At 33.6% G+C, this 17,383-nt stretch overlaps 1 protein-coding gene across 1 annotated transcript in view; it reads left to right on the top strand.

The window, feature by feature from the left end:
- Positions 1-17,383, top strand: part of LOC126975984 (uncharacterized) — a 101,821-nt gene that overhangs the window by 48,347 nt on the left and 36,091 nt on the right. Inside the window, exon 2 of the mRNA XM_050824120.1 lies at positions 13,646-14,008. Within this exon, the coding sequence (XP_050680077.1) occupies positions 13,646-14,008 (363 nt within the window). The remainder of the gene's footprint in view (positions 1-13,645; positions 14,009-17,383) is intronic.

Below are 17,383 nucleotides of genomic sequence, written 5' to 3'. Positions count from 1 at the left end.
GGTTACTTTCTGATGGTATGTGATTGTCGCAACCAATACTCTTTTGCATTTTGTTTTAATTTAATTAAGTTACGAGACGAGCAGGACGTTCAGTTGCTGGTATTTGATATTAACTGCCCATTACAATGCAGCGCAGCTCAGGATTATTGAAAAACCCAAAAATTCTGAGCGGCAATATAATAGCGCTCGTCACCTCGAGACATAAGATGTTAAGTCTCATTTGCCCAGTAATTTCACTAGCTACGCCGCCCTTCAGACCAGAAACACAATAATGGCACCGTTAAGGTGTCTAGTCGGCATCCTGTGCAAAGAAGCGTCCCACTGATAAAAACAATTTTTAGATAACCTATTGGTTGTATAGATAACCTATTGATATGAAAATGAACTAACCAAATGTTACGAAACTATTCATCAAACATTAGTAAAACATTCAAATCGGTTAAGCCGTTTGTGGTTTGTCACAAACAGGCCAAAATATTTTTTTATTAAATATTTCTTAGTCTTGCTTACACAAATACAGCGTAAATAAACGGCATGATTACAATTATTACTATATAGTAGTGATAAGGTTCCCTAATACAGGATTTTAATAGTAGAATGAAGTTATCAGCTCCCATCCTGTGACCCTCATAATCGTTTGGCGCTATTATTGTTGCAATAAAACTAACAATGATAATATTCAAAATGAAATCCTCGTCTCTGAACTTCAGAAGTCATTATCTTAAAATCACAATGTAACGAGAATTGCGGGCATTTATGCGAAATGTAAGGGACTTTTTGAAATTGTTATTTTATAATTTGGAAATAATAATTATAAATTTTATGAATAATACATTGAATATATTTTTTGACAGCACGCTCCTATGAAATGATAATAATATATTTGTGTTTTTAAAGTGATAACCCTCCCCTCACTTCTAGGATTAATACACAAATTAAATTTGAAAAACATTTTTTTATGAACGATGCGTTATTCGAACCCACAACCTCCGACGTTCCGTGCCGGTGCTCAAACCAACTGAGCCAACCGTTCGAGTAACGGATCGTTATAAAATCTTGTATGCTTTGTTCAACTCTCAGGTTGTGGCTTAAACGTCTTTCAAATTTTATTTGTATATATTTATGTTGGTATGGAGTATTGGACTAATAATTATTGTAATAATAAGGATTAACAGATTTCCTTCACGAACATAACCTTGTTCCATTCCAATAGTAATTAAGGGTAAGTAATTAATTATTAGTATTTTTTTATAAACCTTTAAGGAAGATATACGAGCTTTTTTTGTCGTATCGTCCCGGAAACACTACGCAAGGAAGCTCATACCACAGCATGGTTGTACGTTGATGAAAGTTCCTTGATAACTGCACTATGGAGGATCGCCAAACATCCAGATAGAAATAAATAAATAATAAATAAAACTTTTATTTGGAACAATTTAACAAAGATAATACAAACAAGTAAAAACGATGATAGATGCAAAAGTATAAACTGCAGCGTAGCTAACAACGCCCTTCTCCGAATACAATAAGGAATGATGTTCCATGCACAAAGATCTAAATAGTAAACAGAGTACGATAATTGATAGCAAGACATTAAAAAATAGTACAGGATATGTGATTTGAAATATATACATTATTATTATTATATTTTGTGTTCAGATTTGGGTGAAGTGTGTGGGTGAGTGTTAGAGATATGTATATAGTGATTGTGAAGTTTGTTACATTTGTGCTGCGTGTGGTTTTCTTAGGTGTGTGAGGGAGTGATGAATATTTTACACATCCACAAGTTTCTCTGTATCTTCATAATCTAGTGTTTTTAACCAGGAGTCAAGTTTCGCTTTACATTTCCTCTTGGTCAGTGGGTAGATGTTTAAGCTTTTGTAGATTTTGTTATAAATTTTAGAGCTTATGTGTTTGTAATGGCGACTTGCAGCCATGGTTCTACGTGAATCAATGTTACATACCCTAATTGAGCTAATAGTGGGATAATCTTTCACTTAGAAAAAAATGCCACATTGAGTAATAATAATAGTAAATTGAAAGAAGGATAACAGATATACATAGAAGTGTTAATAAAAACAATAAAAATTCAATATTTTATTCAACGGATCCAAGCTGAGCACATTTTCACGTAAACATACGCTTATTTCGTAGTTACCTCCACTTTCTTAACCCTCCGACGCTAAAACTGAATTAAATATAAATAAAATCGAAGGGTTCGCAAGGGTTACAGAATGAAATTAAAAAATAATAAACGCGAACCAGATATCGATTTTACGTATTTTGTTTTAACACACGAAGAAGTATAAGATCTACGGAGTAATCGTTTCAATTAACATTTTACTTTTTAGTATATTTTTATATCGACAGACAGACAATGGCGCCTATTTCGCCAAGAGATAATAGATATACCAGTGGGAGGCTACTTTTCAAAGGATGCCGGGTATATGACGGGTACCACAACGGCGCAGGTGAAGCAGTAATGTGTTAACATTAGTGTGTTTCGGTCTGAAGGGCGCCGTAGCTAGTGAAATTACTATGCAAATGAGACTTAACATCTTATGTCTCAAGGTGACGAGCGCAATTGTAGTGCCACTGAGAATTTTTGGGTTTTACAAGAATCCTGAGCGGCACTGCATTGTAATCGGTAAGGCGTATCCATTACCATCAGCTGAACGTCCTGCTCGTCTCGTCCCTTATTTTCATAAAATAAATTCTATAACACTATTTTTTTTATGACAGTAAGGGACGAGACGAGCAGGATGTTCAGCTGATGGTAATTGATACTCTTATTCTTGCCCCAAACTAACATAGCATGTTCTATGAGCACAAGACATCGATATATTGAATACAATATACTTATTTAAACATACATAAAATATCCCTTTCATCATATAAATGTTTGCATCTACCGGGATCAGAACCCGGGACCACTAGCTCAGAAGGCAGGGCTAACTCTTAAATGCACACGAATGCACGAGCTTAAATATATATTGAACTATTTCGACAATCTGTCTCAATTAGCCATCATAAAAAATTTTAACAAAAAAACAACCGACTTCAAATAAAACGGTTTCAAAACAATAGATATAATTTATGCACCAAAGAGAAGCTAAATAATCAAATTAATTAATCTAATTCTCATTACAATTATTTTTATTTTTCGATTTTCAAAAATGTCCTCCCGCCAAGGACCCACCCTCGCTTCTCGCCTTGTCACGTTGCGCGTGCGAGACAAGCACATCTCACCTACAACTATCAGTTACAAATCTACCTTGGCTGTCACCGATTTGAGAGATTATGCGGTTTTTAAACGCAATGGAGAGCTCTATAGCTGTAAATAAATAGCTGATATTTATCATAAAAGTTGTGTATGTTTTAATATAGTAACACACATTGTATTTGAATTTTACGACAATTGAGCGCATCCGAGTCGATAGAAACTTGGACTGCGGGTGTAACTAGCTCAAGTAATTAGAAAATCTAGGCAAGTGACATCACAAAACCGTAGCTTTGGGTAAAGTTTAGTTCATCGCTCACTCGTAACGATTAAGATAGCGCTTCTGCAATGCCGAGCAAGCCATGTATATTGTTGCAATTTGGACGCAACGTACACTACTATAGATAGATTGGTAAGAGGAATGTTATGGCATTGTCTGTGTCGGTATTAGAGAAGATACGGCATGAAATTATGGTAGCATAAATTATAGCAATTGTTTGTCTGTGATGATTTGTTACATGGATCAGTTTTAATGGTAATAGAGATTATTTATATAATATACAGTAGTTATATTTATTCTTAGGCTTTTTTTACCAGTGTCTTTTTCTTTTTTTATGTAAGAGGGGGCAAACGGGCAAAAGGCTCAAGTGATAGGGATACTACCTCTAGTTTTTGAAAGTTTTTCCAATAGATGCGTTTCCGGCTTCTTATGTTTGGAGTTTGATGTTTTCTTGAAGATCCCTAGGTCATATCGTTTCGGGAAAACAACCGTTCATTTATTTTAATTTTATTATTCTTTTAGTTATTTTCTACCGTTAAAAAGTAATGTGCAAGCATTAGTATTTTTCGGTTAGTAGGGCAATTAAGTTAGTGAAATTGCTAAGCTTCTCTTATTTGAGACATAACGCCTTATGTCTTAAGAATGTGAGCTCAATTGTGAAGCCTTTTATTGCTCATTTTTGGGGTTAAAGCTGAGTGGCACTGCATTTTAATGGACAGGAATTATCACTTACGAGCTGTTCTGGATTCTAACCTTACCTATCTTGAGCTGAATAATTGAGCTTGATTTCTTGAGTTGTAAAGAAAATAAAAAAAGGCTTTTTATTTCACACCTAATAAGTAACTAATAAATTTTACATATCATTATTCAGTTATTTAATGTAGTTAAAGAAAACAAATAATAATATTAAACAATATTTTTGAATGTAGAAATAAAAAACATTATGCATTAAATTATTATACATTTATACATTATATTAAATACCTTCTGAGTTAATAAAATAAAAGAATTATAATAATAACAGAAGTATGAAATATTAATGAAACTTGATTTAAATCTGATTGATAATCTCATACTTTATGAGTATAGGACAAAACTTTATTCAAATTCAAATATTTTTATTCAAAATCACTTATTGAACTTCAAAATCTACCACCCATTCAAAAAAGACTGCCTCAGACCTGAGAAGAATGGGCGCAAGAAACTCAGCGGGCTTTTTTATATAAAAATACTAGCTGACCAGACAGACGTTGTTCTGTACATAATAAATAAAATACCGTTTTTGATGAATTTGTCAATAATTTTTCATTGTAACATAATAATATGCTCCTTGTTGTTATAATGAAATTGTTTCACAGCAGAACTGTCAAACCGCGCGACAAAAATACTTTCACAGAAAATATGTCCAAACAAAACAAATATTTGAAATAAAAATAATTATGGGTCCCAAATCGAAATAAAAACTATCCTATCTCTTAAGTTGGACTAAACTGCACTCCATGAAGTAATCCCCATTGAAATCCGTTCATTAGTTTAGGAGTCCATTGAGGACAAACATTGTGACACGAGATTTATATATATTATGATGGATTACAATGTGTTATCGTACAATAAACATTTATAATCGTTTATGCAATAGTAACCTTCCAGACACAAACGTTTTTAACAATTCTTTTTAATTTCGTAACACATATTTTGTTTTGTACATTTCGCACAACAAAAGACTTACTAACTCGACCCAACCGAGGAGTAGTTATCGAGCATTGTTCCATTATGGTTATTACATTGGCTTTAATATTTAAGGCCAGGTTTATCTATATCTGTTCTGCTTCTACATTATTAACATCAAAAGAAACAATTAGACGTGTAAAACAATGATGTCGTATTTTCACTGTAAAATAATTAGATTCAAGAAAATTATAAATCAACTTGTATCTATAGGTATTATCCAAATGTCCTTTTTTTTTCTTTAAATAGTGTTTTAATATTTTAGTCTAAAACTATTTAGTCTCTTCAAAACAATCTTGTATTATAAAAGTGGTACTTATTTATTTTATTTAATAAGTTATTAAATAAAGTATAAAAGGTTATTTAGGATGTTAATTTCTCGATTAGCTAGCCTTCTTATATAATGCGCGAATAAAAAATACCACTAAAAAGAATACTGAGAGAATATCTCACGCGGTTTCTTCTCTCGTCATCAATAAGAATTCTAAATGAATTCCAAAAATACGTGAGTCTTACATTATTCTGCCATTTGGTGTCGAGACACTTGGCTCGTGGCGCCCAGAGGAGAACGTACAAAGTTCTATCTGAAGATCTATACACAATCATCCTCAAAAATAAAAATTCGTGTAAATACGCATTTAACAATATGCAGTATACACTAAGAGGAAAAGAGGATGTAATGGCTGGTGTTAACAGTTCTTAATATTTATGTTTATAAGTTATTTTTTTTTTTATATTTCTATTTCATCTTTTGTTATTTAACAATATACCTTCTTATGTATAATAATAAGATATTGATATAAATACTTCTTAAATACAGTAGTTGTGAGCGAAGTGATGCATTTGCACCACACATAAACCTACACAGGTTTCTGTGGCGCATCTTAGTTTTAAGTTTTCATTGTACTCTTTTTTTTAATATGAGTAAATAAATAAAAAAAAAATATATACGCGCCTCAATAGGGCTAATAGAAACCCAAGCGCTGCCATTTCGATCAACGGATCATCCAACGCGGGAATGCTGCCATTATAAATTATTATCATAGTATTGTAAATATAGTTATAAGAACGTTTTGTTTGAATTACGAAAAAAAAATAGAATTTTATGACTATATCATACTTGTTTTATTTCGTTAGTTATGCTCGTGATAATCTTTTTGTAGTTCGACGACCCATATAGCCGAATGGTTAGTGACCCTGACTACTAAGCTAGTAGTCCCGGGTTCGAATCCCGGTAGATGCAATCAAAATATATGATCAATATGGATGTTTGTTTCCGAGTCGTGGATGTTTAAATGTATTAACTATGTATGTTTAAGTAAGTATATTGTATTAAATATATCGTTGCCTTGTACCCATAGTACATGGTATGCCTAGTTTGGGGCAAGATAATTTGTGTAAAAGTGTCAATATTATTATAAAAAAAAATTAGGATACAAGGCCAAATATAAGTATTTTCATGGGTTCTTTACACGCGTGACAATTTAAATAAAAGGATAATTCCATTTCTTGGAGTGTATGAAAATCACGTTTAAAAATCCGTTTTATTACGTATAGACAAATACTTGTTCATCTGGTATACAGCGTTTATTAAATAAAGGTAATATTAGCATTTGTGAAATTCAAAGCTTACAAACAAACAAAATTTCATATGAATATTGATGCTTATTTGGGAGCTAACATTATGAGGCAATATAAAAATACAACAAAATAATTTTAAAAATTGATACAAAAATACTTCGCCACGTGCAGCTCCGTAACTTCCACTTCAAGAATTCCAACCAATTTTGTTAAATTTAATATTACATTCCAAAAATTAATGGTATGTTATCTAGTATATAAAATTCTCGTGTCGTGGTGTTAAACTTTGAACTCCTCCGAAACGGCTTGACCGATTCTCATAAAATTTTGAGTGCATATTGGGTAGGTCCGAGAATCGGACAACATCTATTTTTCATCCCCATAAATGTTAAGGGTGGTCACGAATTTTTTTTTTTTTTTTAATTTTTTTTAAATTTGATGAGTTGAGATTAAAATGAGTCAACATTAAAAAATACATATAACTTCAAATTTTCACCCATCTACGATCAACAGTTACTTTTGTATCGCGATTTTAATATCGGCAATACAACGTTTGCTGGGTCAGCTAGTTAGTATATAAATTTTATTGTGTTTGTGCACGTTTCAAATTCAAATTCTAATATTTTTATTCCAAATAAGATGTGACATCTCTTATACAAAGTCAAAAACTACCACCCATTCAAAAAAGAATGCCTCAGACCTGAGGCATTCTTTTTTGAAACAATTTTTGAACAACAAACTCATCCTTCTCTTTATCATATTTGCAATACCTACTCAGCGCACAAGACCAATTCGCTTTCAAAATTATTGTAGTAAAGTTACAGAGAAAGATACACCAAATATTCAACATAATACCAGAGGTTTAATTTGAACATATCCAACACATTCGCACCGTTTAAACTTTACTCATTTGCACTGCAACCAGAAAATATGATCGCAAGCGTTGAACGTGACAATTTCGACAGTGGAGACAAGTTGCAATAACACTGCATTTCTACGAGTCAGCGATTGTGGAGCGCTAAGCACCTGCCATTGCTGGCACCAGGCACTTGTGACCAAAGACGTTGACAGTTCAACTATATTACAGTAAGGGGACGGTCGCTAATACTGGGGCCCTTATTGTTTCAATGTTTATTTATTAATAGAACAACAGTAGTTTCTACATTCTTATACCTAACTACCTACGCTAATACCTACCTACGCTTAAATATATTGAATATTGACAAAATATGAGTTGAATATACAATTAAGGTTAAATTATTAAAACTTTCGTGAGTTTATTACTACTTTACTCACTTCTCGTCGGTGTAGGTACCGACTCGGAGGTCCTTCATCAGGGTGAGTGTGGTGGGTTGGCGAAAACGTCCCACCTCTTACTGTGGACTTGGGTTCGTAGTGCGTGACACATCACTGACATTGTGTCACTATTGGTGTCCGAGGGTGCACAAAATGTACTGACAATGTCCACTACGTGATCATAGGCACTATGGGTCTTATTGCGAGATGCGTTTTGGTTTCCAAGTTGGTTGAAGAGCCCAACCCTTGTCTCTATTAAAATTAGGTCGACGGTCAACTTCTATGGCTTCTAGCACCTTGCGAGACACAAAGAGTTTCAGTTTTTAGTATAGGGAACCCCGAAAATTTATTGTTTATTCCCTATTTTTGAGTAAAAATCTTAATGCGGTTCACAGAATACATCTACTAACCAAGTTTCAACAGTATAGTTCATATAGTTTCGGAAAAAAGTTGCTGTGACATACGGATAGACAGACAGACTTGACGAATCTATAGGGGTTCCGTTCCGTTCACGACGGCTTTTTTAAAATATTTTATTGCGACGCAAACTGATCTGTCACAGACGATGGCAAATCTCATAATGGCGGCCGATCGGCTTGTATTAGTGTAAATGTGTGCGTGGGGCTATGTATATACACGTTTACCGGCTTGTTTTGGTGCTTCACTGTTATGTAAGGTGACACGGAGTCCTTATTTTTTTTCTCGTCCGTGGTATATGTATGATGTTTGGAGGGTGGTGGTCATCTCATGTTAAGCATGTTGCGGATCAGAAAACTACAAAAAGTACATAGTGAAGACATTAGAAAGAAAACCAAGCTTACCGATGCACTAAGACACGCGCTAACATTGAAGTGGCAATTGGCTGGCCACATTGCACGCTTCACAGACAGAAGGTGGACAATAGAGAAAACCAAATGGAAAGGACCACCAGATAAAAGATGCACTGGTAGACCAAAGCAGCGATGGGCAGGTGACATCGTGCAGGCGGTGGGGAGAAACTGGATCAATTAGAGCAAGGATAGGGAAAAATGGAAAAAGTTATGGGAGGCCTATAACCTATGGGCCTATAGGCCTATAACCGCCTCATAACCAAAATTATATAAGAATAAATAATTAAATTAGTCACTTTAAGTAAAACTAACACTAGATTTTAAGAACTTTAAATTACCAGCATTTGGTTGTATAATATGGGTTATGAAATAAATGGCTTATTATTATTATTACGTATGATGTCTGAGAGGAGTTATGCAAAATTAATGATTGCAATATGATTAACGGCTCTATCTCATTTTTTTTTAAATAAAATACTTTTAAAAAGATCTAAACGCGTCTTATTATAACTTTATTTTTACACAAAGGCTTTGCGTGAAAGTTATGTTTTAATTTTTATTTATTTAAAATGACGTTTCGTGACCTTTGCTGGACACATTTTCAGATCGACTGTGTTTGATCTATCTTGACTTGTCAAAAACCTAATATAAAAATACTTATATATATATATATATTTATATATGTGTGTGTGTGTGTGTGTGTGTAGATAAAATTCATTTGTTTATTTTATCTCGTGCACGTTACTTACAACTCAGTAAATAAGATTGTTTATAATAAAAATATCATGCTATTGAAACAAAATCAACTTGACGAGAAGGGCCCTTAAATGTGACCCCTGAGTCCATCCCAGTAACAAAGCAACCACATGCATTCAACTCCGCTGACCCGAGTCTCACATGAGAATGATATACACCTTGTTAGCAGATATTTTCAACTGCATGTTCCCTCATTTGTGGCGACATTGCGATATATATTATTCGAAACATTATGACTTCTATTGTTTGCTGAACAATAATTTTATAAATTGAAACCTCTGGAACAATCCGTAACCTATTTTGAAATAAAAACGAGTTGGTGCTTAAGGGTCGGTATCCACCAAAGCGGAGAGGAGATGAGCCGCAAAGCTGTCAGTTTATTTCCACCAAAGCGGACAAGAGATCTGAGCTGTGCGAGATCGAAATCAGTCAAGTAATGTGTACGAAAGGATGACGTCATCACGCCCGCCTTAACGCATCTCTGCTCTGCCGCGCCGCTTGATCGGTCATCGCGGCACAAAATTCTATAAAAAAATTAGACATCTCCTATCCTCTCCTCTCCGATTGACCCATTTCCACGAAAGCTAGAGGAAAGGGGAGAGGAAATGTAGAAATAACGAAATCGGATTGGTTATCAAAATATATCTCCTCTTCTTTCCGCTGTAGTGGATACCGGGCCTTAGTAGTGCTATTTCTCAAATAGCCTCTTTAAATTTCCATTCAACTTTGATTGTTTTGTGTCACGGCTCTGCAGCCGTATAATAGTGCTGTATATTTTTAGCGTCGAGAAAGATCTTGAACAGTAATTAGGATTAAATACTTACTCGTTGAAATTGAAATAGAACCTTGTCATATTAAGGTCTGCATGATGTTAGTTGGAAGTCAGCAGTTTGCAAATGGTTATGATGGCACATAATGATGGTAATATATAAAGGCCTTAGATTAGGGGGGGTCTCCGTTGTTCTTAGATATTGCGGTATCTAGTTGGAGCTCAACGGAGACTTTTCCTTAATGTATGGTAATGGCATATTAACGTTAGCGGCAGTGATATAATTAGGTTGTTTGCAATCGGTGCTTTTGATTATTGACTTTAAAGAGTTTCCTTGACCTGACGTCACTATGACGCACAAAGATGGCGACCGGACCATACTCTTACGCGCAGTACTCAACATCATTAAAAATATTGGCACTTAATATTGACACCAGCTTTTTTTTAAATAATATACTTCTTTCTAAAATTGAATGGAAAACAGAGAGACAATTGAACAAAAGATTTTGTACTTTTCAACTTCAAGGTGTTTTCGTGTTAGGTAATCACTGCCGCTTTTTGATCACTGGTATAGTAATGTTTATAATAAAATATCACGTAAAAAATCGTTCCCTTGGGAAGAATATTTAGAAGTTCTTTGAAAACCGCTATGTATTCGTAGATGAAAACTAGACACACAAATAATGAGGATTATATTAAGATACTCTTATATACATACTAGCTGATGCCTGCGACTTCGTCCGCGTAGATAAAGGGTTTTTAAAAATAATAAGCAAGTTTGGAATTGAAGATTATCTCATGTACTATTTCAGTTCCGGTTCCGGTTTTCACTCCCGTTCCCAACATATTATATAATTTCGAGGAACATTGCTATGGCAAACTAAACCTACTATTGTTATAGTTATCTCTCTCACGTGACATCGACGTGAATTTCACTTTTTCACAAATTCTTTCTTGGATAAAATGTACCCTATGTCTTTTCCCAAGCTCTAGTCTATCGTTGTACCGATGTACTGTACTGATTAAATTTCATAAAAATCAGTTTAGTAGCTCCGGCGTGTAAGCGTTACAAACAAATTTACATTCACATATTATATAATATTACTAAGGATTCTACATTGCAGTGAAACAAACAGAAACATTTTCAAAACAAGCCATGATGCTGGATATACAGTTAGAGCAACTGATTCAAATATTTTGTAAGCCCTGCTTGAATATATTTTGAGTTTATCAAAGTTCAAGTACAGAGCGCAAATATAATCAAGTGAATCCCACACATAAGCGTCGATGTTGAACATAAATCATTTTTATGAGGTTCTCCCCTTGAACTCATAGTAATATAACTCTTGCAAACTATAATATAACGTCAGACTTAAATTTACGGACTACTTAAAGCAAAAAATCTTTGTTTTCAATCATATATAACGTAAGATGTTAATATAGAACAGTTACTATTATGTTTCTTTAGTTTTGTACTCAATTTTACAAACTGATTATTTATTTTAGCATTATCAGTCTTAACAGATTAGTTTTGTGACATTTAATAAAGATCGCGTGGGCTGAATCACTATAATTTGGACCTTTTATTAAAATGTCATACAAGTTTGACACGAATGTCATTACATTGTAATTAATTTTAAATACTGTAAGCTCAACATCTCCACTCCTAAATTACTCTGTCACAATCCATTTTCACTTTGCCACACTGATGAAATTTTGATAAGCGCGTCGCAACCATTTTTAAAACGCACCTGCTTTTGAGGAACAAGGGTGAATCTAAATTAGCTTCCTACAAACTTGGCTTTCCATAAATATTAATGTTACGGATATGGATAAAATAATTCTGCGTCTGTGAGCTCGGAATACTTTAAAAGTAGGTTAAGAGACTGTGTTTTCTGTCGACTTGCGGACAGCGTGGTTAAGCTCGCATTTTGTCGAGTTGTAGTTTTCCAATTGGTAATTCATTTAAAATTACTAGGTTTCGTCTAATTAGTCAGGAAAGTTACTAAGTACCCACTCACACTTTGAGTTTTTTTATGTTACTTGTAATTTAATTAGTGAGTCATTAACCATTAAGTATGACTACATTGTCATGTACTTAGCTTATAGTCTCTTTTAATTATTCTGTGGTTTATAGTTCAATACTAATTTCAAAATTTGTTTCAAATTTAAAAATATGAGTTTAATCTATGAAAAAAATTTTAAGCAAATTTTATTTCTTTGCAATTCAATATTATTTCACTCTTTAAACTGTTCTGTGGCTTATAGTTCAATACTTTACCACCGGTTGTGGTACCCATAATCTAGCCGGCACTCTAATAGGCACCAGCCTATTTCTGCCGTGAAGCAATAATGAGTAAACATGACTGTGTTTCGCTCTGAAGGGCGCCGTAGCTAGTGAAATTACTGGGCAAATGGAACATCTTATGTCTCAAGGTGACGAGCGCAATTGTAGTGCTGCTCAGAATTTTTGGGAATTTCAAGAATCCTGAGCGGCCACAGCATTGTAATGGGCAGGGCGTTTGAATTATCGTATCAATTACCATCAGCTGAGCGTCCTGCTCTTCTCCTCTCTTATTGTCATAAAAAAATATATTTCAAGATCTTTTTGAAATTCAAAAATAAGTGTTTTAAATACAAAATTATCTACTGAAAATCAGTGTTTGAATTGGGGTGATCCTTATTTCTATTCCAAAAATGCCGAGTGGATGTCCTTTTCATGACATTGTCTTATTAATTTGTTAAGTTTACTATGTATATAATTTTTGTGTTGTCATGGATAAATGCATACTTTACTTTATACTTAAGTTAAAAAAAAAAAAATTACAGAGTTTATTTCTTTGCAACGCAATATTATTTCACTATTATAAAGGATTAATACTACGTCTTATTGATTGACTGTTAAAATTCCATACCACACAATTCTACAAATTCTGTTGAGATACTCAGTCGAATAGAATGGTGGTGAAACATGGAGGCAAACTACAGACAGATCTATAACGTATATCAATTTGACCTATAAAACCAGTTTGAAACATTAAATAAATACCCATTCATTGGAGATTATTCCTCAACTTCTAGACAAAATATTTATGAAAGCCAGCATAGCCGAAACTTGATTGTTAAATTTACTTATCTGTTAAAGATACAAATGTTTCGAAACTTATGTAAATGTTTTGTTTCAGGGCTGCGAGCGGTGAAAATAGTGAAAATCAGTGTACCGGATATAATACAATATGGTGTACAAGATGCGGTTGTATTAGACTGTGATTATACTATTGGTAATGATACTTCAGGACTAATGGTGAAGTGGTTTTTCAAGAACAAAGCCAGACCAGTGTATCAGTGGATAATGTCGCAAAAACCTCAGGATATGGGAATTTTGCGAGGCAGGGTTGACTTAACATATCGAGCTTCGAACGATCCGTTAAAAATGCACAGGGCCTTACGAATAGTGAAGCCCAATACCGATATATCAGGAGATTATACGTGCGTTGTCTCAACGTTTATGGAGGAAGATTCGCGAACGAAACAGATGATTGTATTCGGTGAGTGCTTCTTTATTGCTACACCATTATGTCGTAATGTGTTTTTGTGTCATATACTGTTTTACTTTGACTTTTATATCACACTAGCTGACCCAACAGACGCTGTTCTGTCAATATAAATACAATGATATAAGTATTCAGGATAATGTAGTCTAAAGTCATCGGAAATGTGTGATCAGAGTTTGAGTTTAAAATGAAACAAAAACGTATTTGTGTAAACAGCTTTTACATCACCGCATTGAAATTGGCAATGTTTTAAAGTATTAAAATGGATATAGTATGTGACCCTTAAGAGATAGACATATGCCATCTTTGACTTTGACTGTAGACCTATATAAGATACACAATTCCATCATACATTGTTTTATTATATCTCAAAGGGTTTAGACAACGTTTTCGTTGAAAACTCCCAGATGGCTCATTCTTTCCCGAAACCTAAAACAAATATCGTTAATATATACAATATATATATATATACTAAAACGTTACTCGAGAACCACGCTATCTATTGGTCTAAATAACCTGAAAATTGGCGATGCAGTTTTTGAGTTTCTCAGGAACAGGCAGACAGATGCAGCGGGTGACCGTGTTTTATAATAATTGTAGGGATATAAGAGTTATTTTCAAATACCATAGACTTAAATATGCTAGCTAGCGTCCTGACCATTTAACCGGATATATCATTATTACTGTTTATTTCCATGTTTAAATCCAAGTCGTTATACTGATACAACTACTAGAGAAGTAGAAAAATCAGAATCTTAAAACTATATTATTCTTTAGAGCTTACATGCATCATGCTCTCAAATCTTTTCTTACATTCTTTGCCCAAATATCCCATCGAGCTGTCAAATAAATCACACTGTGGAACAATCTCAAGTACAGAGCAGGGTTGTTGCGGATGCAAATTTTTTCACATCCGCGGATACGGATGCGAATTAATAGACGTTCACATCCGCGGATGCGGATGTCGATGCGGATGCGGATTTTTTTAAAGATATTTTTATTTCGAGTCCATGAATAAATAAAAATCGTTTTAATTTTTTATGATTTTATTAAATACTAACAAACAAAATTAAAACAATTTTTGATCATATTTCATTCCTATAGCCTATAAAACAAAAAAAATTACCTATACTTAAAAACTTATACTAATCTAATTTTGAGAACAAAACTGAAACAATTTTTGGTCGTTTTTAATACTATAATAGCCTATAAAATATTCGCAGATCCGCATCCGTAATAGATATCAATAAATGCGGATATGGATGCGGATGTCTGAATTGATGCGAATGTTAAGCATATGCGGATGCGAATGCGAATGCGAATATCCGTAACACCCATGGTACATAGTTTAGAAGAGAGATGGCTCGTAGTACTGGCATATGATGGCATAATATGATGTGTGACCAGTTTTGATTTGTCAATGTGTGCGTTAGCTAGTGGTTTAATGTTCAAATGGCCGACTGTTTATGACTTGTCAATCAAAATTGGGTTCAGAAACAATAGACATAAACACAGTCTTATGAAGAGTAATTACCATAGGATTACAATTATAGACAGATAGGCGTACTACGAGATAGAAGACATCTCGAAAGAATATACAGCAAGATAGAAAACGTAAGTGACAGTATTTTCTTTGTTAACGCGAGTGTTACACATTAAAAAAATACTTTTGAATGATTAAAACGCGGGTAATTGTATCTTTGTTTTAACAATAGATTTACTACACATACCACCTGTCTATAGCAAATACTACCTCTACGGCAATAAATGGCGCTAAACTTCATAATGACAACTATGACAAATACTATCTTTGACTAATTTCATCTGCAGTCCCCCTCAAAACGAGATCTGGAAAGGTTTTGAAATGTCGGGTTAACAAAAATAAAAATGTAACTTAAAACTTAAAAGTGTTTTTTTTTAAATGTGTAACACTCGCGTTAATCAAAGAAAATACTATCACTTACGTTTTCTATCTTGCTGTATATTCGTTAGAGATGTCTTCTATCTCGTAGTATGCTTATCTGTCTATAATTGTAAATCTATGGTAAATACCCTTCATACGACTGCATTTATATCTCGTTATTTGTTTAAATAAGTAGCAATTACTTATCACCGCCTTTGTAGTATTAACAGACAGACGGATCAACCGACTATGACGCGATCTTATAAAGTTTCCTGTTATCTTTTAGTAATAGGAAAAAAGACAACTGGGCACGAAGTTCATTGGAGGTTTTGTTAGGTATTTTCAAAAGGAATGTTCAAAAATAAAGTGTATTTTTATGTAGTACATTAATTACCAATACATCTTATCTTATAAATCCAGTGTCCCGATGTTTTTTTCCAGTGAACTCCAAAACCAATTAACGGATTTTAAGGGGGATTATTTCATGGAGTGCAGTTTAGTTCAACTTGAGAGATAGGATAGTTTTTATTTCCAATATTTTTTTTGTATGGACATAGTATTTTCCATGACAGAATTTATTGACGCACGGTGTGACAGTTCCGCTGTGAAACAATTTCATTATAACAACAGGGATCATATTTTACAAAATAATTCTTGATGTTATGAAATATTATTGATAAATTCATAAAAAAACAGTATTTATTTATTACTAGCTGACCCAGCAAACGTTGTATTGCCATCATAGTTAACAGCTGTAGTTAATCTATCAAGTATATGTAGCTAGAATAAAGTGCGTTTTTTTAACCTCCTGAGAAAGATACAAAGATTCTAATTAGTTATTCATTTTAAACTATTTTTTCAATTTGATTTCTGAACGACGGAGGCAAATCAAAGGAAAATCAAAATCGTTGTTTTTATTTAATTCCGTGCATTTTCATATTTATTCACCTTTTAACCCTTTTAACTTTAACCAAAATTAGCCAAATTCATCCAGCCGTTCTCGAGTTTTAGCGAGACTAACGAACAGCAATTCATTTTTATATATATAGATGTACAGAACAATGTCTGTCGGGTCAACTAGTTGATTAAACATAATAAATGAACACATTATAAATATAACTTCATAAATTACCTTTATTATAACCGATAGTATTTATATCTCCCTGATAAGCTTTCTAACTCCAAGATAAAATGTAAATCCATAATGTTAAAAGCCAGCTTAGCTTTCACTAATCATTTTCAAACTGTATTAATAATACATAAAACATTGAATACAACCTCCCTCCCTCCATTAGTTAATGAATTAAGTTTCCAACGTATGCAAGCTTTATAACTTTGAGTGGTTTCATTTGGAAACTTAGTTGAGCGATTGTTACTACAGTAAGTGTTGTCTTCCACAGCTTGAGTTCTCCTGACGATATTTTGACGTATCTCTAGCAGTAACAACTTAAGATTCTTAAGCAGCG

The sequence above is a fragment of the Leptidea sinapis genome, chromosome 38 (assembly GCF_905404315.1).
Source record: "Leptidea sinapis chromosome 38, ilLepSina1.1, whole genome shotgun sequence".
Lineage (NCBI taxonomy): Eukaryota > Metazoa > Arthropoda > Insecta > Lepidoptera > Pieridae > Leptidea > Leptidea sinapis.
This window is presented reverse-complemented; position numbering and strand designations above follow the sequence as displayed.